Consider the following 22410-nt stretch of genomic DNA (forward strand, 5'->3'; position numbering starts at 1 on the left):
CGCAATGACTTGGAGACGGGTGGGGGTCATCTTCCCCTCACTCGTCTCCATGTCAGGCTAGGGACAGGTCCGGATCGCCTCCGCCGCTATTGGCGGTAAGCGGCGGAGAGCACCGGAGCGCGGTGGGAGGGGGGCCCCTTTCCCGCCACCAATAAAAGTGATTTTGCTGCGAATCCCCCGCAGAGACCACTTTTATCTGAAAGAGAACCGCCAGCTCTTGAAGAGGATACCGGGTTTATGGTAGCTAGCTGCCACCATAACGGTATCCCTCTTCAAAGCCAGGACGTATATAGACGTCCGGTGGGAAGCAAGTGGTTAAGAAAATAGCGGGGGTTATGAAAGCTATCTGCTGCCATAACCCCTGGTATTTAAAGTCAAAGTACCAACGTATAATGACAGCGGGCGGTCCGGAAGTGGTTACGTTAATTTTAGGGCACACAAACGCAACATATTGCCAATTTGCTTGGTAAAATATAAAAGATAGATACCAAACACATCAAAACTGCGTGCGCCTGTGAAATGGCGAAAAACTTCAACCCCCTATATTTTCCATAGGCCACACCTCTAAAGCCCCTTACAGGTCACCAGCGATAACTGTGAATATTGGGCCGAGAATTATTGATCGTACTCCGGCGCGTGCGCAGTGTAGGCTCTTCTCTCCCCTCCCCCTCTGATTGGGGGAGGGGTATTACATACTTCTTTATTCATTTATGTACGTACGGGGGGTCGGTAACTGGGGGCTTCCTTATTTTTTAAAGGGGACTTCCAGATTTCAATAAAGCCCTTCAATCACAGACCCCCCCCCCACAACCACCTGGCCAGGGTTGTGTGAAAGAGGCCCTTTCCTTCATCAACATGGGGACAAGGTGCTTTGGTGGGGGGATTCACCCTGGCGAATCTTTCCACTGCATATAGGGGGGTGGCCTGGAGAGAAGGGGTGGCGCCAGAACACCCCTAATGGACTGGCCACCCCCGATTACTGCACAGATCTGGAAGCAATACAAAACGTTTACCGAGATTTAGGAAGAAGACACATGACCAATGGATTTATTATCCCGGAGTTCAGCTTTAAACTAGTCCCTCCCCCCACATTAACATGCTAATGAAAGTAAAAATAAGTTTAAACATTTTTAAAATACATTTTTAATCACAAGGTGGGAGGGGACAACAGAGGGCTGTACAAAGCTTTATGAACCCGTCACATTATCCTGCCTCAGTACTCTTCTCAAGGGTCCTCAGACCTGATACCAGCAGTGGGTTGGTTCTTGGGAGGAGTTATGCCAGTTTGGAGAAGTGGGCTTTCCTAGGAAGTCTATATTTGCATGCAGACCATCCTAGGTAACGCCCACACATTGAATGTACTTAAAGCTAGTGAACAAAAGAGGCGGAGTGATGAGTGGGTGGAGATATCAGGTGTTCTCCAGGGTTCATCAGTGCAGGTCAGGACACTGTAGTGCAGGAGGCGGAGTGATAAGTGGGTGGAGATATCAGGTGTTCTCCAGGGTTCATCAGTACAGGTCAGGACACTGTGGTGCAGGAGGCGGAGTGATGAGTGGGTGGAGATATCAGGTGTTCTCCAGGGTTCATCAGTACAGGTCAGGACACTGTGGTGCAGGAGGCGGAGTGATGAGTGGGTGGAGATATCAGGTGTTCTCTAGGGTTCATCAGTACAAGTCAGGACACTGTGGTGCAGGAGGCGGGGTGATAAGTGGGCGGAGATATCAGGTGTTCTCTAGGGTTCATCAGTGCAGGTCGGGACACTGTGGTGCAGGAGGCGGAGTGATGAGTGGGTGGAGATATCAGGTGTTCTCTAGGGTTCATCAGTACAGGTCAGGACACTGTAGTGCAGGAGGCGGAGTGATGAGTGGGTGGAGATATCAGGTGTTCTCTAGGGTTCATCAGTGCAGGTCGGGACACTGTGGTGCAGGAGGCGGAGTGATGAGTGGGTGGAGATATCAGGTGTTCTCTAGAGTTCATCAGTACAGGTCAGGACGCTGTGGTGCAGGAGGCGGAGTGATGAGTGGGTGGAGATATCAGGTGTTCTCTGGAGTTCATCAGTACAGGTCAGGACGCTGTGGTGCAGGAGGCGGAGTGATGAGTGGGTGGAGATATCAGGTGTTCTCTAGGGTTCATCAGTGCAGGTCAGGACATCTTCTTCTCACAGATGTATGGGAAGTCGGTGGAACAATGGACTTTTCTAAGTTCATTTCCATCCCGCAGCTGCCCGCACTCCTCCCAGGTTCCATGTGTATCAAACATCCATGTGCCGTACCAATAATCCACCTCACCGTTTTGCCAGAACCTGCAGGAAAGAAGAGATAGAATAGATAGTAGAGATCAGACTGAGGCTGTCATTGACCTGAAGCAAGGGTGGAGGAAATCTTCCCCTGGAGGGAGTCCATCCTCCATGAGGCCAACCTGACTTTCATACACTACAGATAAGCCCATTACATTGCTCCCTCGGCTCTCTCCTGTCAGCACATGTACACTGTAGTATAGTCTGATTGCCTCTCCCTCTCCCAGTATGAGTGCTGCTGTACAGGACATTTCAGGATGCATAGTCTGGCTGCAGTAACAAGCAGAGATCTGTAGGGGGCGTGTTCCCCAATCTTCTCAGAAAGGGAGACATTTCACTTTGATGGGACAATCGATTTCTGTGCAGCGAGGGGAGGAGCTTTAATGTTTGGGGATTACGTCTCTTACTTGGAAGTTTTGTCATAAGAAGTCCCGTCCACCCATTTCGAGCCAGAGACCTCCTCCTTCAGACCGATCCATACCCACCAAACGGACTGCGAGAATGTCCTCATAAAACCCTTTAGAGAGACAAATAAGACAGTGTGATGGAGGCCATTTATCATCATTACCTGTACCAGAGGAGCTTACACTCTAATGTCCACCCGCAGTCACACACTATTATTATTATACATTTGTATAGCTCTGATATATACCGTGGTGCTGTACAGAGATCACTGAGCCAGTCACATCAGTCTCTGTACCAGAGGAGCTTCTCCACCAGGTGGTGCTGTTTTGCAAAGTGCTGTTGGTTCAGCTGGAGGAAACATCAAGCCTGGGCCTGTCCTGCAGGTTTCTCCCCCTACCACCATGCCGTGGGTGGGATGAGAGGAAGGTGGAGGCTCTCCAGAGGCACAGAGGCCTTCTCCATGTACCCAAGCTGCAATGGATCATGGGGGTATTCCTATGCAAGAGGAGTCCTTACCAGTCATCCAGGGTAAAATGGTGAACAGATTTTCCGCATTGCTAAGGAGGAACAGAAACTTGCTGTCATGAAAGAAGATCTTAGGAAAAATAAATCCCTGCATAATAAGTCTGGAAACATTAAGAGGAAAGTGTAAATAATTGGATTAGAGGGTGGTGGCGCTGCTTGTGCTTTTTGATAAGTGTCCACAAGATGTCCTATGTGTAGTGAGATATTATGTTTGTAGGGGAGCTTCAATTACTAGGAGAGACCAATGGAGGAGGGGCTCCTAGACCTGCATGTCGTTATGTCCAAACATCCAGGTGCTACCCCCTATTATTGCTTGTGATCAACACTGGTGACCCAATGATCTGTTGGTTCTACCAGTGAAATTGATGTATATGTTTCAAAAGAGTGTAAATGCAGCCAGTAGATTAAATTTCTGTTCTGATGATATCCTATGTACTTTTATCTAATTCAGATAGATGTATCCAATTATATTCAAAGGTGTCTCAGGTGGTTCCAAGGTGTAACCTCTAAGTGATAATATGTGCAATAGGTGCACAGATCCAGTGTTCCGTGATATCCAAATTAAAAAATAGAAAACACAAAAAATAATTATAAAGTAAAGTGTCCCCCAGGGCACTGTGAAATAGGTGATAATTCAGGGTTTAACACCCTAAATTGCTGTGAGATAAAGTGTTATACAAAATTTATATAAATTATTAGTGCCTTTTCCAGGACACTGTGCAGGCAAAAAGTAAAGTTTGTACTGTAGGCCTTAGTATAGATCAACTCTGGCATCAAGTGAGTAGAAAAATGAGTGTAAAGAAAAAATAATAAATAAAAAGAAAAAGAAACAATACAGTGGGATTAGGACCACCAACAAAATTTTGTCAGGTCTTAAACCAAAAATAAGTGCAAAGCGACAATTGATTAAATGTGAATATATACCGTCCCTAGATAGGGTACACAGAGTAATGGTATTGAAAAATATATATGTTGGCTGTTAATTGTCAATTAGGAGTGAAAAAAACAGCAACAGTGAAAAGTAAACATGTAGGGAGTGAAGTTGAACGTCCGGGCTCAAATATATAGTTAATCAGAATAAACAAACAACCCTCAGTGGGTGTAGGCAATTGATTGCTAAAAAGATCTCTTGGTTAGCCGGGATCTCAGAGACCAAACAAAAGTTCAGTTTGGAAACAATGTATCACTGATGACAAAGTGCATATTTAAGGAAAAGCAAAATAGTGACTTCATGTGATTTTCTTCTTGATGGATTTTAACGTGACTTTTGTGCTCCCTCTGCTGGGTCCCCACTCACCAGATGTTGGCACCCCTAGGGGCAAAGGGCAATGGTGGTGGTACCTCGGTATTTGTTGTTGCGCTGGTTTATATTTCTAAACGGCAGGAAAATTCTTTATCACCTCTCCAGAGGGGGAGGGAAGAGAATCCAAACAGCTTCCAGGTGTCCAAAGGATAGTAATTAAAAAAGAAATCCACATAGCGTGACACTGCGTTTGCAAGAGAAAAAGACCAAACGTCTTTATTTAAAAAATGTATCCATATATAGATCTGCTATTGTTTAGGTTGTTTGACAAACCAACCATTAATCCCAAATCCCTGTGGGATAGATATAAGATTTAGCAGAAAAATAGCTTTAAAAAAACATTTCCAGGAAATAGTTAACAAGGAATGAATAAAATTAAAAATGAAATTAAAAATCAGTGGGCCATTCAAAAACAAGAATGCAGATTTAGATAAAATAAAAATGAGCTGCAATGGCACAATAAGCCCTGTTATTCGTTCCTGATCACGAGCTAATGGGAGAAGCCTGTGTCACACGATACCGCCGTGCAGTCAGCAGAGAGCGTTCGTGGCTTCCCGTTCAGGCAAATCGCGGCTCGGAGGACAACGATACAGTCAGCTGGTGGGCCGTGCGTACGTGTGTGCTTGCATCTGGGTCACCTGACGCGTTTCGTCGTATGACGTTCTCAAAGGCGATTCCTGTTTTTTTTTGTCTTGCAAACGCAGTGTCACGCTATGTGGATTTCTTTTTTTCTTTTTTAATTACTAACCTTTGGACACCTGGAAGCTGTTTGGATTCTCTTCCCTCCCCCTCTGGAGAGGTGATAAAGAATTTTCCTGCCGTTTAGAAATATAAACCAGCGCAACAACAAATACCGAGGTACCACCACCATTGCCCTTTGCCCCTAGGGGTGCCAACATCTGGTGAGTGGGGACCCAGCAGAGGGAGCACAAAAGTCACGTTAAAATCCATCAAGAAGAAAATCACATGAAGTCACTATTTTGCTTTTCCTTAAATATGCACTTTGTCATCAGTGATACATTGTTTCCAAACTGAACTTTTGTTTGGTCTCTGAGATCCCGGCTAACCAAGAGATCTTTTTAGCAATCAATTGCCTACACCCACTGAGGGTTGTTTGTTTATTCTGATTAACTATATATTTGAGCCCGGACGTTCAACTTCACTCCCTACATGTTTACTTTTCACTGTTGCTGTTTTTTTCACTCCTAATTGACAATTAACAGCCAACATATATATTTTTCAATACCATTACTCTGTGTACCCTATCTAGGGACGGTATATATTCACATTTAATCAATTGTCGCTTTGCACTTATTTTTGGTTTAAGACCTGACAAAATTTTGTTGGTGGTCCTAATCCCACTGTATTGTTTCTTTTTCTTTTTCTTTATTATTTTTTCTTTACACTCTTTTGAAACATATACATCAATTTCACTGGTAGAACCAACAGATCATTGGGTCACCAGTGTTGATCACAAGCAATAATAGGGGGTAGCACCTGGATGTTTGGACATAACGACATGCAGGTCTAGGAGCCCCTCCTCCATTGGTCTCTCCTAGTAATTGAAGCTCCCCTACAAACATAATATCTCACTACACATAGGACATCTTGTGGACACTTATCAAAAAGCACAAGCAGCGCCACCACCCTCTAATCCAATTATTTACTATTTCCAGGTCTCTCTGAGACTTGTTAGGGAGGCAGCAGCTTAACATCCCCTTATCCTAAGCGCGGATCCCCCCAATTCATTAAGAGGAAAGTCTCCACGCTGAAGTCTCTGGAGGAGGCATTGAAGAAGCAGGAGAAGTTGGTCGCCTCTCTGAAGGAACGCAGCGGTGTGTTCAGAGAAAAGTATGAGAATGAGGAGAGATTCCAACAGATGAAGGAGAGTGCCTGTGCCAGTTCCAGCCAGAAGGTGGATACCACAGCAACGGTGACAGTATAGATGTGGGGGTAAGGAAGTGGCTTCACATGGTGGCCCCAGTACCATGGCATACCTCCCAACATATTGATATTGGAATGAGGGACACCTACTTGCAAACATATGTAGGCATAGGACACGCCCCCTGACACACCCCCTTAAAGGAGAATTAACCAAAAAAAGGTTAGTTAAATCCACAAGGACTTTTTTTTACCACTCCTATTCCTTTATATTGGCTTTTAAAATTTACAAATTAAGCAGTTTAGAATTTGGATGAAAGGTTTAGCACTGGGAAACACTTTTTGAAAGATAAAAAGTGCATTTTATATACATTTTTATACAACTATATGGATCAGACCAAAATGAGGGACAAATGAAAAGCAAAGAGGGACAGAGGGACTTTGCTCCAAATCAGGGATAGTCCCTCGAAATCAGGGACAGTTGGGAGCTATGCCATGGGCATCCGCTCCATAGGGCAAGGGGGGGCAATTGACCCCCCCTGGAAAATCGAGAAGGTGTTGAATATTAATGACACCCCTCCGCGACTGAAGCAGTGACAGCGCCACAGTGATAGGCAGGTTAGAACAGGCAGAGAGAGAAGCGAGCTGTTGGCCATGGTGTTGCAAGGGGGGGCAGGGGGTGGTCTGTTGCGGGGTGACACCACTGCACCACCTGACCAACCATCCCCTTCTCTCGCGGTCGCGGACTGTCTGAGCGGTCCCTGGCCGGATGTCACACAGGCACAGCGAGTGAAGCCACCTCCCCCTCCAGTGTTGTGCTGTGCCGCGCTGATGGCTGACCTTAGGTACTGAATGGGATGGGGGAGGGGGGTCCATCTGTGCTGAATGGGGGAGTTGTGCTGAATGGGGGGGTTTGTGCTGAATGGAGGGCCATCTGTACTGCAGGGGGGCCATCTGTGCTGAATGGAGGGGTCTGTGCTGAATGGAGGGGCCTGTGCTGAATTGAGGGGTCTGTGCAGAATGGTGGGGTCTGTGCGGAATGGGGGGTCCATCTGTGCTGAATGGAGGGGTCTGTGCAGAATGGGGGGGTCTGTGCTGAAGGAGGGGGTCCATCTGTGCTTAAGGGGGGTCTGTACATGGAGTGAACCTGAATTATCTCAAGAGCTATTTCACACTGCCAGCTAGCCGCGGTAAGGCACCTGGTAAAAAGCATCGCTTTAACATCGTTTTAGCTGCGCTATTCGGCCGCTAGTGGGGCGCTTTTAACCCCTGCTAGCATTTGAAGAAAGGGTGAAATGCGACTGTGTATCGCCGCTGCCAAAGTGCCCTCCCCTGACAATATTTCAGCGGACGCCCATGCCCAGTACTACCCCTGTCTCAGGATCTGTCGTATCTGAGTCGGTATCTGCCCCCCTCCCCCCAGCAGCCTGGATCTTATCAGGAGGAGGTTGAGGAAAATGGCGGATTGCTGCAGGCCATAACAGAAATGGAATCCTTGAGTGGCACTGACTCATCAGATGAAGATGAAGTTCTTGCTGAAAATCTCTCTCAGTGTGTGGGGGACATTCCTGAGATTGCACCTGCCAACAGATCCTTGCGATGCAGGAGGACATGGCGTGTATCCAGACGGAGAAGTTTCTGCTGGCTGTGAGAAGGAATCCCAAGTGGACACTAAGGATGAGCTCAGGCGTATTCGCCAAAAAACCCACATGCAGAGCCCGCCAGGAAGTCGGCACTGCGCTGCGCCAATCACAGGCAGCGAGACATTTCCCGATCTCCGTAGCCGCGCATCGGGACAATGTCTCACTGCTTGTGATTAGTGCAGCGCAGTGCCGACTTCCTGGCAGGCTCTGCATGTGGGTTAGTGGACACTAGGGTTGCAGAGCAGGATTGTCGCATGAACATTGAAACTTCAGAGCAGGACGGCCGTATGAACGCTGAAACAGCTGGTGTTTTTTTCTAAACAGAAGACTTTATTTGGTGATGGGACTGCTGGTATCTGTGGTACTTCTGGGACTATGGTGAGCGGGACTGTTGTGTTGGAAGGAAGGAGGGAGAATCGAGTGGTGGATAATTTACCAAACCAAAATTCATCCCTAGCTGAAGCGCTGGTCACCAGACAGAGGGTCCAAGACCTCTGCCCCACACCTGTGGCAGTTCCAGAAGCTCAGGGTGAGAATGTGGTGATCACTTCCCAGCAGCAGATGTAGGGGGAGAAGGTGTTCTTCGTTCCTCCCTAGAAGTCGGCCAGGGTGGAGATCGCAATCGTTCTTCCCCAGCAAAGATCTGTGCACCTGGGAGACAGTACCATAGACATGTCGACCCAGCAGCCAGATGACGGAATTAGAAAAGGAAGCAGCCAGCTCACCTCCCCAATGGCAGCTACACAGTTTGGGTGTGGAGAAATCCAGCCTCCTGCCCCAACAGTTAGCCAAAGCGGATGATGTGGAGTCCCCTAGCAGAAGTGCTGGCAACAGGGCAGAGTGCTACCAACCTCAGCCCAGCACCAGCAACAGCTGTGGAGATCCAGGGAGCCAGGGCAGTCGGTCCATCTCTTCAGCGACAAGCTGATGTAGTGAAGCTGCTACTCCAAGCTGAATCACTGGCAACAGGGCAGAGAGCTGCTGGCCACTGCCTAGCACCTACATTGTCTCTAAAGCTTCAGAAAGCTGGGGCGATCGGCCCCTCTGACCAGCGTTGGCAGCCGGACAGAGAGTCAATGACCTCTTCCCAGCACCTATTGGTGTCAGCTACTCCTTGCAGCCAAGATTGGAGATCATGTGGACTGACTATGTGAGTTTACTCTGCCTGACTAACGCATGTCCAGACCAGGTGGAGGTCTGGGACCTTGTTTGTCGACTTTCGATGGGGGAGAAATGTGACAGACTCACCCGGGACAGAGGCTTTTGGAGGGGACTAAATGCTAGCCTCTTGCCTTTCAATCATGGGCCCTGGCATTTGGGGGAACAATGCTCTTTGTGAGCTTTATGCCTGGGGATCCCGTAGGTGGTGGTACTTTGGATTCAGGTCCTTGTCCTCCCAAGAAACACAGACTCTGGGTATCCTGTATATGTCATATTAGAAAGAGTGACTGATTCATACTGTTGGGACACTTACTGTTAGATGCTAATGTCATCAACTCCAGCCACCTGTCTGTCTGTCTGTCTGTCTGCTATAATGCAAATAAGTCTAGGATAACTTCTAAGGATCTCTCACCCATTGTTGTCTGTGCTAATTGACCCTGCAATTCAGAGGCGGCTCTCTAATTGGGCAAATTAGGCGGTCACCTAAAGCCTCGCACTCACAGGGCTCTTGCGGCCGCCTAATTTGCCTGTGATCAATACTAATGTCAGCGCCATCGAATCTCTCTATCACCCATCTCTCTTTCTCACCTCCCCCTCTTCCGCCCCTCTTGCATTGGCTGAGTATGTCTGATGGGTGAGGAGGGTGCCTTGGAAGTGGTGCTGATCACCTGTGTGCTAGATCCGTGCATTTTCTGCAGCCATTTTTCTTGCTGCCTCTGCTGCAATTGTATGAAGGTGTTCTTTGTTGATATGTATGATAATGTGTATTGTAGTTAGGGAGTCACAACGGCTGCTTTATGTGATTAGTTAATTAGCTCATGTTAATTTATGTTTCTGTGTATTGCTAGAGTAATATGAGCAGGAGGGGGAACCTCCTTCTTATACTGTATATAAGACTTGTATTCTGGTTCTAATAAACAGTTCATGTTCAGCAGACAAACAAGTATCGTCTTGTTGTGTGCTTGTGAGCAGTTGGAATATCTGATATCTATATCCAGACTGGGAGGAAGTGGTATATGACGGAAGCACTCAAGCGGAGTGTGGGATATTTTGTTACACCTGTGTTATATATTCTGCAGTAATCTTATACATTGCATAATCAATAAAAAAAATGGAGGAATGTGATAAGCATTGGCCCAGTCATGACAACTTCTGACCGTATTTTGTTTAATGCTTTCATTTTCTATGATCATCGGCTCCATCTAGTGGTCATAATGAGGTATATTTCCTAAAATACCTCAATCAGGAAAAATACCACACGATGGCCACCAGATGGAGCTGATGGTCATAGGAAATCATTGCATTAGGCGAAATACGGTCAGAATTTGTCACATGCATCCCATGAGATGCTGACTTTGTTATCTGCATGTGTACTCTATGGAAGTTTGGAAGCCAGGCAGATAGCGTTTTCAGAAGGAAAGCAGCAATTGCAGCCTCCATATTTCTCTATGTACAGGTTTCCCTTCAAGCTGACTTTCCTTGGGCCGGTACAGGCTCAGTTCTTTTCCAGTTCTCCCACTTTGCGTTCCAGGAACCCTCTTATTGGTGTCACTCACCAATCTTCTTGTATACAGGTATTGGGGTCCAGTTGAGTGACCTTTGCCCCATTATATCTCCTAAAGAGGCCCCAACATCACCCCTCTATTCTCACCATTTCATCCACATCATTGATGATCACCAGGTGACCCTTCCTGTCTTCGCAGTCCTTCTTAGCCAATGACCATGGCTGGACACGTTTGATCAACAAGTAGCAGCTGGAGCCGTGGTGCGTCCAACCCCAATCACACAATGGGTCAGCAGAGCCTGAGGGGGAGGGGAGAGAGGAAGGAGAGGGTGCTGAGACATCTAAAGATTTCTTCTGGTCACATTATTTAAGGTAGGTGAAGTTGTTAAAATGAAAGCGATAAACAATAGAGACATCTGTTTATACTGGGAACTATAGAAGGGATCTCATTATGTTGGAGACTACAGAAGAGGTCTAATTTTGATGTTGATTATAGAAGAGGTCTCTTTAAGTTGGAGACTACAGAAGGGGTTACATCATGTTGAGGACTACAGATGAGGTCTCATTAGGTTGAAGACTATAAAATGGGTTTCCTTGTATTGAAGATCATAAAGGAGGTCTCGTTATGTTGGAGACTATAGAGGTCTCATGTTGAAGACTATAGAGGAGGTCTTATAATGTTGAATACTATAGAAGGAGTCTCAATATGTTGAAGACTTTAGAGAAGGTCTCATTATGTTGAAGACTATAGAAGGAGTCTCAATATGTTGAAGACTTTAGAGGAGGTCTCGTTACATTGGAGACTATAGTGCAGGGTTTCATTATGTTGGTGATTTTAGAAAGGGTCTTGTTATGTTGGAGACTATAGAGGAGGTCTCATTATGTCGGAGACTATAGAAGGGGTCTCATTATGTTGAGGACTTTAGAGGAGGTCTTATTATGTTGAAAACTATAGAGGAGGTCAAATTATGTTGAAGAAGACTATAGAAGTGTCTCATTATGTTGGAGACTATAGAAGAGGTCTCGTTATGTTGAGGACTATAGATGAGGTCTCATTATGTTGAAGACTATAGAAGGAGTCTCAATATGTTGAAGACTTTAGAGGAGGTCTCGTTACATTGGAGACTATAGTGCAGGGTCTCATTATGTTGGTGATTATAGAAAGGGTCTTGTTATGTTGGAGACTATAGAGGAGGTCTCATTATGTTGAAGACTATAGAAAAGGGCTCGTTATGTTGAGGACTATAGATGAGGTCTCATTATGTTGACGACTATAGAAGGGGTTTCATTATATTGAAGATCATAGAGGAGGTCTCATTATGTTGGAGACTATAGAGGTCCCATGTTGGAGACCATAGAGGAGGTCTCATAATGTTGAACAATATAGAAGGGGTCTCATTATGTTGGAGACTTTAGAGGAGGTCTCATTATGTTGGAGACTACAGTGGTGGTCTCATTTTGTTGGTGATTATATAAGGGGTGTTGTTATGTTGGAGACTATAGTAGAAGTCTCATTATGCTGAGGACTTTAGAGGAGGTCTCATTATGTTGAAGACTACAGTGGGGGTCTCATTGTGTTGGTGATTATAGAAGGGGTGTTGTTATGTTGGAGACTATAGTAGAGGTCTCATTATGCTGAGGACTTTAGAGGAGGTCTCATTATGTTGGAGACTAGAGCAGGAGTCTCATTATGTTGAGGACTTTAGAGTAGGCCTCTTTATGTTAAAAACTATAGAGGAGGTCCAATGATCTAATAAAGACTATAGAAGTGTCTCATTATATTGGAGACTATAGAGGAGGTCTCATTATGTTGGTGATTATAGAAAGGGTCTTGTTATGTTGGAGACGATAGAAGGGGTTACATTATATTGAAGATCATAGAGGAGGTCTCATTATGTTGAAGACTATAGAAGGGGTCTTATTATGTTGGTGATTATAGAAGAGGTCTTGTTATTTTGGAGATAAATAAATATATATATATATACATACAGTGAGGAAAATAAGTATTTGAACACCCTGCTATTTTGCAAGTTCTCCCACTTGGAAATCATGGTGGGGTCTGAAATTGTCATCGTAGGTGCATGTCCACTGTGAGAGACATAATCAAAAAAAAAAATTCCAGAAATCACAATTTATGATTTTTTAACTATTTATTTGTATGATACAGCTGCAAATAAGTACAGGCATACCCCACTTTTAAGTACACAATGGGACCAGAGCATGTATGTAAAACGAAAATGTACTTAAAGTGAAACAATACCTTTTTTCACTTATAGGGTGTAGTGGGGGGTCAGGGGGTGTAGTGGGGTTGTTAGGAGCTGTAGTTAAGGTCTCAGGGGCTGTAGTGGGGGTGTCGGGGGCACACTGGAACAGGGCGGGCTATGCTCTCTGAGCTTCAGCTCCTTCTACTGCGGCTGCAAAATGTCTGTACAGTGCTTGTAAGGCACTTTACATACACTCACAGGTATGTCCTTACTCGCGAGTGTATGTAAAGTGAGTGTACTTAAAGCGGGGTATGCCTGTATTTGAACACCTGTCTATCAGCTAGAATTCTGACCCTCAAAGACCTGTTAGTCTGCCTTTAAAATGTCCACCTCCACTCCATTTATTATCCTAAATTGGATGCACCTGTTTGAGGTCATTAGCTGCATAAAGACACCTGTCCACCCCATACAATCCGTAAGAATCGAACTACTAACATGGCCAAGACCAAAGAGCTGTCCAAAGACACTAGAGACAAAATTGTACACCCCCACAAGGCTGGAAAGGGCTACGGGGAAATTGCCAAGCAGCTTGGTGAAAAAAGGTCCACTGTTGGAGCAATCATTAGAAAATGGAAGAAGCTAAACATGACTGTCAATCTCCCTCGGACTGGGGCTCCATGCAAAATCTCACCTCGTGGGGTCTCAATGATCCTAAGAAAGGTGAGAAATCAGCCCAGGACTACACGGGAGGAGCTGGTCAATGACCTGAAAAGAGCTGGGACCACCGTTTCCAAGGTTACTGTTGGTAATACACTAAGACGTCATGGTTTGAAATCATGCATGGCACGGAAGGTTCTCCTGCTTAAACCAGCACATGTCAAGGCCCGTCTTAAGTTTGCCAATGACCATTTGGATGATCCAGAGGAGTCATGGGAGAAAGTCATGTGGTCAGATGAGACCAAAATAGAACTTTTTGGTCATAATTCCACTAACCGTGTTTGGAGGAAGAAGAATGATGAGTACCATCCCAAGAACACCATCCCTACTGTGAAGCATGGGGGTGGTAGCATCATGCTTTGGGGGTGTTTTTCTGCACATGGGACAGGGCGACTGCACTGTATTAAGGAGAGGATGACCGGGGCCATGTATTGCGAGATTTTGGGCAACAACCTCCTTCCCTCAGTTAGAGCTTTGAAGATGGGTCGAGGCTGGGTCTTCCAACATGACAATGACCCGAAGCACACAGCCAGGATAACCAAGGAGGGGCTCTGTAAGAAGCATATCAAGGTTCTGGTGTGGCCTAGCCAGTCTCCAGACCTAAACCCAATAGAGAATCTTTGGAGGGAGCTCAAACTCCGTGTTTCTCTGCGACAGCCCAGAAACCTGACTGATCTAGAGAAGATCTGTGTGGAGGAGTGGGCCAAAATCCCTCCTCCAGTGTGTGCAAACCTGGTGAAAAACTACAAGAAACGTTTGACCTCTGTAATTGCAAACAAAGGCTACTGTACCAAATATTAACATTGATTTTCTCAGGTGTTCAAATACTTATTTGCAGCTGTATCACACAAATAAATAGTTAAAAAAATCATACATTGTGATTTCTGGATTTTTTTTTTTTGATTATGTCTCTCACAGTGGACATGCACCTACGATAACAATTTCAGACCCCTCCATGATTTCCAAGTGGGAGAACTTGCAAAATAGCAGGGTGTTCAAATACTTATTTTCCTCACTGTGTATATATATATATATATATATATATATATATATATATATATATATATATATATATATATATATATATATATATATATATATATATATATATATATATATATATATATCTAATAAAGAATTGTATATTAAAAAACAATATTACCGTATTTATCGGCGTATACCGCGCACTTTTTTCCCCTTAAAATCAGGGGAAAATTGTGGGTGTGCGATATACACCGATCCCCGCTTCCCGCGCTGCGTCCGTCTGCGGCCTCGGTGGTGTCCTCCCCGTTTCTCCCGCGCTGTTTTTGAGTCGATCCCCGCTTCCCGCGCTGTGTTTGAATGCCGCCGCCAACATATACCGAGCGCAGTACACTCGAGTACACTCGGCCAGGTTCGGCTCTCCTCGCGGTCATGCCCTGTGCCGCCTCCTAGCCTTTATGCGAGAGGAGCCGAGCGTGGCCGAGCGTGCTCGAGTGGACTGCGCTCGGTATATGTCGGCGGCGGCGTTCAAACACAGCGCAGGAAGCAGGGATCGACTCAAAAACAGTGCGGGAGAAACGGGGAGGACACCACCGAGGCCGCAGACGGACGCCAGACCGGACAAGGCCGCCGATGGACGCCGGGCAAGACACCGACGAGGGGCATTCAAACTGTAACTATTTTCTTTTTTTCCTGAAATTTCCCTTCCAGGTTGGGGGTGCGCGCTATACGCTGGGGCGCGCTATACGAAAATAAATACGGTAGTTAATACAATCAATACATGATAATACAATTTAGAAATAAGTTCTATAATAATGTTCCGTTATATTTGCACTGCACACCGGCCATTCTGGGTGGGCATTTGGCTGTTGGGGGCATAAAGGAATGATTTGCATTGCTCCGCCCTCTCTCCTAATTGAGGAACCATCCTCCTATTTTTGAGATATGTGATGGAATGAGACATGGGTGTAGGTGGGCTGCACCATGGTTTGGTGGGAATAATGCATTCAGTCCCAGTGCAATGATAGAACTTGTCTTAAAATATTGCAGAAACAATTCACAAAAAACCTGATGAGAAGGCAGCCCAAACCGGGAACACTCACAGGTCCAACAGCGTGTAGAGAGCAGAATGCAGCCGAACTGACAGCGGCTGTAGAGAGGGGAAGAATGCAACCTGGCCGTCTTGTGCCCAACGGCGGATCCAGGGGGGGGGGGGGGGGGGAAATTGCCCCCCCCCCCCCCCCCCCGAGGCAATCATGTCACATTGGCTTTAAAAAAAAAATATATATATATATTTTATTTTTTTTTATTTTTTTTACTATTTTTTTTAAACTGCTTTGTGGCAACGGCGGATCCAGGGGGGGGGCAACATGGCAATTGCTCTCCCCCCGAGGCAATCATGTCACATTGGCTTTTAAACTGCTTTGCGGTGCCTGCAGCTCCCGCTGCCGAGTCTCTAACTCTCTCTCCCTCTCTCATAACCAGGGCTGGTAGGCTGCTTTGAGCTGTAGCTGACTGCAGCGCTCCCCCTCTCTCCTGCGTGTATGACACCGGGCATCTCTGGCTGTGTGTGAGAGCTGGGTCTGTGTTCGGCTGTGCTGCCTGTGCTAGACCTGCTCGTGTGATAGTAGATGGAGATGGAACACTGATTGAATCAGTGTTTTGTCTATCACACAAGCCCGTCTAGGGTGGGACTTTGCTAGAGCCGAACACAGACCTACAGCTCCTGTTTGTTCCATGACACACGTCGGGAGAGGAGATACCTGCTGTGTGTGATCGAGGCAATGCCATGGTGAGTGCCATGCACAGTGTGGCTGCATTCATATACAGAAGTGGGACTGCATTCATATACAAAAGTGGGACTGCATTCATAGACAAAAGTGGGACTGCATTCATAGACACAAGTGGGACTGCATTCATAGACACAAGTGGAACTGCATTCATAGACAAAAGTGGGGCTGCATTCATAGACAAAAGTGGGGCTGCATTGATATACAAAAGTGGGTCTGCATTGATATACAAAAGTGGGACTGCATTTATACACAAAGGTGGGGCTGCGTTCATATGCACAGTGAGGCTGCAATGGTGGGCACTGATGAGGCTGCATTGATCTCTTGTACCATGTGTTCAGTCTCTGACCATCCCTTGTACCATGCCTGCAGTCTCTGACCATCTCTTGTACCACGTCTGCAGTCTCTGACCATCCCTTGTACCACGTCTGCAGTCTCTGACCATCTCCTGTACCACGTCTGCAGTCTCTGACCATCTCCTGTACCACGTCTGCAGTCTCTGACCATCTCTTGTACCACATCTGCAGTCTCTGACCATCCCTTGTACCACGTCTGCAGTCTCTGACCATCTCCTGTACCACGTCTGCAGTCTCTGACCATTTCTTGTACCACGTCTGCAGTCTTTGACCATGCCTTGTACCATGTCTGCAGTCTCTGACCATCCCTTGTACCACGTCTGCAGTCTCTGACCATCTCCTGTAACATGTCTGCAGTCTCTGACCATCTCTTGTACCATGCCTGCAGTCTCTGACCATCTCTTATACCACGTCTGCAGTCTCTGACCATCCCTTGTACCATGCCTGCAGTCTCTGACCATCTCTTGTACCACGTATGCAGTCTCTGACCATCCCTTGTACCACGTCTGCAGTCTCTGACCATCTCTTATACCATATCTGCAGTCTCTGACCATCCCTTGTACCATGCCTGCAGTCTCTGACCATCTCTTGTACCACGTCTGCAGTCTCTGACCATCCCTTGTACCACGTCTGCAGTCTCTGACCATCTCCTGTACCACGTCTGCAGTCTCTGACCATCTCTTGTACCATGTCTGCAGTCTCTGACCATCTCTTGTACCATGTCTGCAGTCTCTGACCATCTCTTGTACCATGTCTGCAGTCTCTGACCATCTCTTGTACCATGTCTGCAGTCCCTGACAATCGTCTACAAACTATGGGATAGATTTATGGCATTTATATTTAAATATTTTTTACTAGTAATGGCGGCGATCATTTATTTTTTAGCGGTACTGCAACATTGCAGCGGACACATCGGACACCTAATTGAGTTCTGTAAGCAACACCTTATTTTCTGGCAGTGCCCCTCCCGAGACTAGACTCTGGATCCGCCCTTGCTTGTGCCCCAACAGAAATGCGTCCAGAGAAGTTGCCAGCCCTACGCTTCATCTCCTCATCAGAAGCCTTTTCCTGCCGCTAGTACTGTCCCAACCAGACAGGATACCTATTCCTACTTATCCAATTGGATAGCTTCCCCAGTGACTAGGGATGAGCCAGATGTTCGAGTCAAACGTAAGTTCGACTCGAACATCGGGTGTTTGCCTGTTCGCCGAATAGCAAACAATTTGGGGTGTTCGCGGCAAATTTGAAAGTCTATGGGAGAAATCAAAAGTGCTAATTTTAAAGGCTTATATGCATGGTATTGTCATAAAAAGGGTTTGGGGACCCGGGCCTGCCCCAGGGGACATGTATCAATGCAAAAAAAAAGGTTTAAAAACTAACGTTGCTTAAAGTGAAACAATAAAAGTGAAATATTCCTTTAAATTTTTGATTTCGTACCTGGGGGGGTGTCTATAGTATGCCTGTAAAGTGTCACATTTTTCCCATGTTTAGAACTGTCCCTGCACAAAATTACATTTCTAAAGGAAAAAAAGTCATTTAAAACTGATCGCGGCTATAATGAATTGTCAAATCCCGGCAATACAGATAAAAGTAATTGAAAAAAATGGCATGGGTTCCCCTCAGTCCATTCCCAGGACCTTTGGGTCTGGTATGAACCTAAAGGGGTACCCCAAACCAAATTAAAAAAAATGCGTGAGGGTCCCCCAAAATTCCATACTAGGCCCTTCAGGTCTGGTATGGATTCTAAGGGGAACCCTGTGCCAAAATAAAAAAAATACCATGGGTTCCCCCCAAAAATCCATACCAGACCCTTATCCGAGCACACAACCTGGCAGGCCGTAGAAAAAGAGGGGGACGAGAGAGCGCCCCCCTCCTGAACCGTACCAGGCTACATGCCCTCAACATGGGGAGGATGCTTTGGGGTCTGGATGGGGACAAGGGCCTCATTCCCACAACACTTGCCTGGTGGTTGTGGGGGTCCGCGGGCAGGGGGCTTATCAGAATCTGGAAAACCCCTTTAACAAAGGGGACCCCCATATCCCAGCCCCCCCCCTATGTGAATTGGTAATGGGACGGTTTTAAACATGGGGAAAATGTGCCACTTTACAGGCACACTATAGACACCCCCCAGGTACGAAAATAAAATAAATATTTCACTTTTATTGTTTCATTTTAAGCATTATTAAAATCACTGCTCCCGAAAAAAATTCAGGGCCAGATCCACAAAGAAATTACGCCGGCGTATCTCTTGATACAACGCGTAATTTCTAAGATCCCACCGGCGTATCTTTGTTTTGTATCTACAAAACAAGATACGACTGAATTAGGGCTTGATCCGACTGGTGTACGTCTTAGTACGCCGTCGGATCTTAGGTGCATATTTACGCTGGCCGCTAGGTGGCGTTTCCGTCGATTTCCGCATCGTGTATGCAAATTAGCTACATACGGCGATCTACGAACGTACGTCCGGCCGGCACATTTTTTTAAGTCGTTTCCGTAAGGCTTTTTTCGGCGTATAGTTACCCCTGCTATATGAGGCGTATCCTGTTAAGTATGGACGTCGTTCCCACGTCAAATTTTAAAAATTTTACGTCATTTGCGTAAGTCGTTCACGAATAGGGCTTTGCGTAGAATGATGTTCACGTCGTAAGCATTGGCTTGTTGCGGGTTAATTTCGAGCATGTGCACTGGGATACCCCCACGGACGGCGCATTTACGTTGGGTCAAGACGTATTAGCATTAAACCCGCCCCCATCTCTTCCATTTGAATTTCGCGCCCTTACGCCGACAAAGTTACACTACTCCGCCGTAACTTCCAGCGCAAATTCTTTCAGGATACAGAAAATACGCTGTAAGTTACGGCAGCGTAGTGTATCAGAGATACGCTACGCCGGATGGAAAGATGCGCTGAGGTACGTGGATCTGACCCTCAGTTTTTAAAACTTTTTTTTGCATTGATACATGTCCCCTGGGGCAGGACCCGGGTCCCCAAACACTTTTTATGACAATAACTTGCGTATTAACCTTTGAAATGAGCACTTTTGATTTTTCATGTTCGTGTCCCATAGACTTTAACGGTGTTCGCGTGTTCCAACAAATTTTTTGCCTGTTCTGCTGCGAACCGAACCGGGGGGTGTTCGGCTCATCCCTAGTCTGGTTACTTTTGTTGCTTGGAACAGCCTAGACCTTATGGCCCAGATTCACGTAGGACGGCGTAACTTTGTGTGGGCGTAGTGTATCTGGTTTACGCTACGCCGCCGCAACTTAGAGAGGCAAGTGCAGTATTCACAAAGCACTTGCGTCCTAAGTTACGGCGGCGTAGCGTAAATGGGCCGGTGTAAGCGCGCGTAATTTAAAGTAGGCTGGTAGGGGGCGTGTTGTATGCTAATGATTCGTGACCCCACGTAATTGACGCTCCTAACAAACGGCGAATGCGCCGTCCGTGAAAGTATCCCAGTGCGCATGCTCCAAATTACGCCGCAAATAGTCAATGCTTCAGACGTGAACGTAACTTACGCACAGCCCTATTCGCGTACGACTTACGCAAACAACGTAAATGACGCAAAATTCGGCGCTGTCCCGATGTCCATACTTAACATTGGCTACGCCTCATATAGCAGGGGTAACTTTACGCTGGAAAAAGCCTTACGTAAACGACGTAAATCAATGCGCCGGGCGCACCTACGTTTCTGAATCGGCGTATCTAGCTCATTCGCATATTCGACATGGAAATATACGGAAGCGCCCCTAGCGGCCAGCAGAAATATGCACCCCAAGATACGACGGCGTAGGAGACTTACGCCGCTCGTATCTAGGCAAAATTCATGCGTAACTGATTCTAAGAATCAGGCGCATAGATATGACGGCGCGCATTCGCACTTACGACGGTGTACGTAGAGTTACGCCGTCGTAAGTCGTTTGTGAATCTGGACCTATGTATCTGAAGGAACTCTTAAAGCCACATACCCCCAACCTGTGCAACTTCACCCCTCAGTGAAAGAAAACCTACCAGGAGAGGTTTGTGTCTTTCTGAGTATAAGTCGTATTTCATCTGTTTGTAACAACAGAGGTTCTAATATCTAATGACCATTGGCAATATCAGCCCATCGTCCAAAGTCCCACTGTGTGTCCTCAGACAAAAGAAACCTCAACGTTCTCAGAATAAGGGCCTCATATGAAGCTCTAGAAGTCTCCTCACCCTTTGCTGTACTTCCACCCTTCATTACTAAATGCTCCATCCAAGGAGAACAACCATTGCTTTGGGGAAGTTTTGGTGGCGGGAATGGGATAAACTTACTGCTGTTCGGTTGAAAGATCTGGTCTGCCAGTTGCCCCAGAGCTGCCAATATCCTCTGATTATCATTGGTAAGAGAACCTGTAATAGAATAGAAGAGTAATTATCAGCAGTTTCAGTAGTTGGGGAGAATAGGAGAGAGATATATTTCAGCTGAAACAGAATCTGAGGCCTAAGGGGACCCCAAATTGTTTGTACATTACACACAATACACAATACAGTACAATTACTGTGCAAAACAACCAACCAGAGCACAGATTGCATTTCTATTAAGAAAACATGATTGCCCCATGTACATAAATGATAACAATCTATACAAAGAAAAAACGTTTATAGACAGCAAAACAAAGTATTATGATTTTTTTCATTTCCAATGTTGCAGTCTCCAACCTTCGAAAAAAATCCATGTTTTTCATAATTGTTCCTTTGTCATCAAAACACCACAAACCTCATTATTTAACAATCAACATCTGCGTTTGGTTGGATGAAGGTGGTGGGATGTTTCATCGTGTTCTTGGACAATCAACTTCTGTCTTTGGCTGAATGAAGGTGGTGGGGCGTTTCTCGTCCGATTATTGGACAATCAACATCTGCCTTTAGTTGCAAAAAGGTGGTGAGCTGTTTCTCATCCTCTTCACATACAATCAACTTCTGTCTTTTGTTGGATAAAGGTGGTGAGATGTTTCATCGTGTTCTTGGACAATCAACATCTGCCTTTGGTTGGATGAAGGCGGTGGGGTATTTTTTATTCTATTTTTGGACAGATAACATCTGCCTTTGGCTGAATGAAGGTGGTGGGGCGTTTCTCGTCTTATTATTGGACAATCAACATCTGCCTGTGGTTGGATGAAGGTGGTGGGGTGTTTCTCATCATGTTCTTGGACAATCCACATCTGCCTTTGGTTGGATGAAGGTGGTGGGGTGTTTCTCGTTCTGTTCTTGGACAATCCACATCTGCCTTTGGTTGGATGAAGGTGGTGGAGTGTTTCTCGTTCTGTTCTTGGACAATCAACGTCTGTCTTTGGTTATATGAAGGTGACCAGATGTTTCCCATCCAGTTCTTGGACAAACCACATCTGTCTTTGGTTAGATGAAGGTGGTGGGGTTTTTCTCATCATGTTCTTGGACAATCCACATCTGTCTTTGGTTGGATGAAGGTGGAAGGATGTTTCTCATTCTGTTCTCAGACAATCCACATCTGTCTTTGGTTGGATGAAGGTGGTGGGGTGTTTCCCATCCTGTTCTTGGACAATCCACATCTGTCTTTGGTTGGATGAAGGTGGTGGGATGTTTCTCGTTCTGTTCTTGGACAATCAACATCTGCCTTTTGTTGGATGAAGGTGGTGGGGT

General features: G+C 46.0%; 2 protein-coding genes across 2 annotated transcripts in view; both read right to left on the bottom strand.

Moving 5' to 3' along the window:
• Positions 1 to 921: 921 nt before the first annotated feature.
• Positions 922 to 3087, bottom strand: LOC120931042 (C-type lectin domain family 10 member A-like). Its single transcript, XM_040342167.1, has 2 exons — positions 2704 to 3087; positions 922 to 2302 (listed from the first exon to the last, which is right to left on the bottom strand). Exons 1-2 carry the CDS (start codon positions 2859 to 2861, stop codon positions 2143 to 2145), a joined length of 318 nt encoding a protein of 105 aa, XP_040198101.1. The 5' UTR covers positions 2862 to 3087; the 3' UTR covers positions 922 to 2142.
• A 1690-nt stretch (positions 3088 to 4777) lies between these two features.
• LOC120930820 (C-type lectin domain family 10 member A-like) overlaps positions 4778 to 22410 on the bottom strand; it is a 42427-nt gene continuing 24794 nt past the window's right edge. The window contains exons 7-9 of the mRNA XM_040341999.1: positions 21064 to 21141; positions 10866 to 11017; positions 4778 to 4822 (exon numbers count right to left, since the gene is read on the bottom strand). Coding sequence (XP_040197933.1) covers positions 4778 to 4822; positions 10866 to 11017; positions 21064 to 21141 — 275 coding nt within the window. The remainder of the gene's footprint in view (positions 4823 to 10865; positions 11018 to 21063; positions 21142 to 22410) is intronic.

Source organism: Rana temporaria, chromosome 3, assembly GCF_905171775.1.
Source record: "Rana temporaria chromosome 3, aRanTem1.1, whole genome shotgun sequence".
In the NCBI taxonomy this organism is placed as follows: domain Eukaryota; kingdom Metazoa; phylum Chordata; class Amphibia; order Anura; family Ranidae; genus Rana; species Rana temporaria.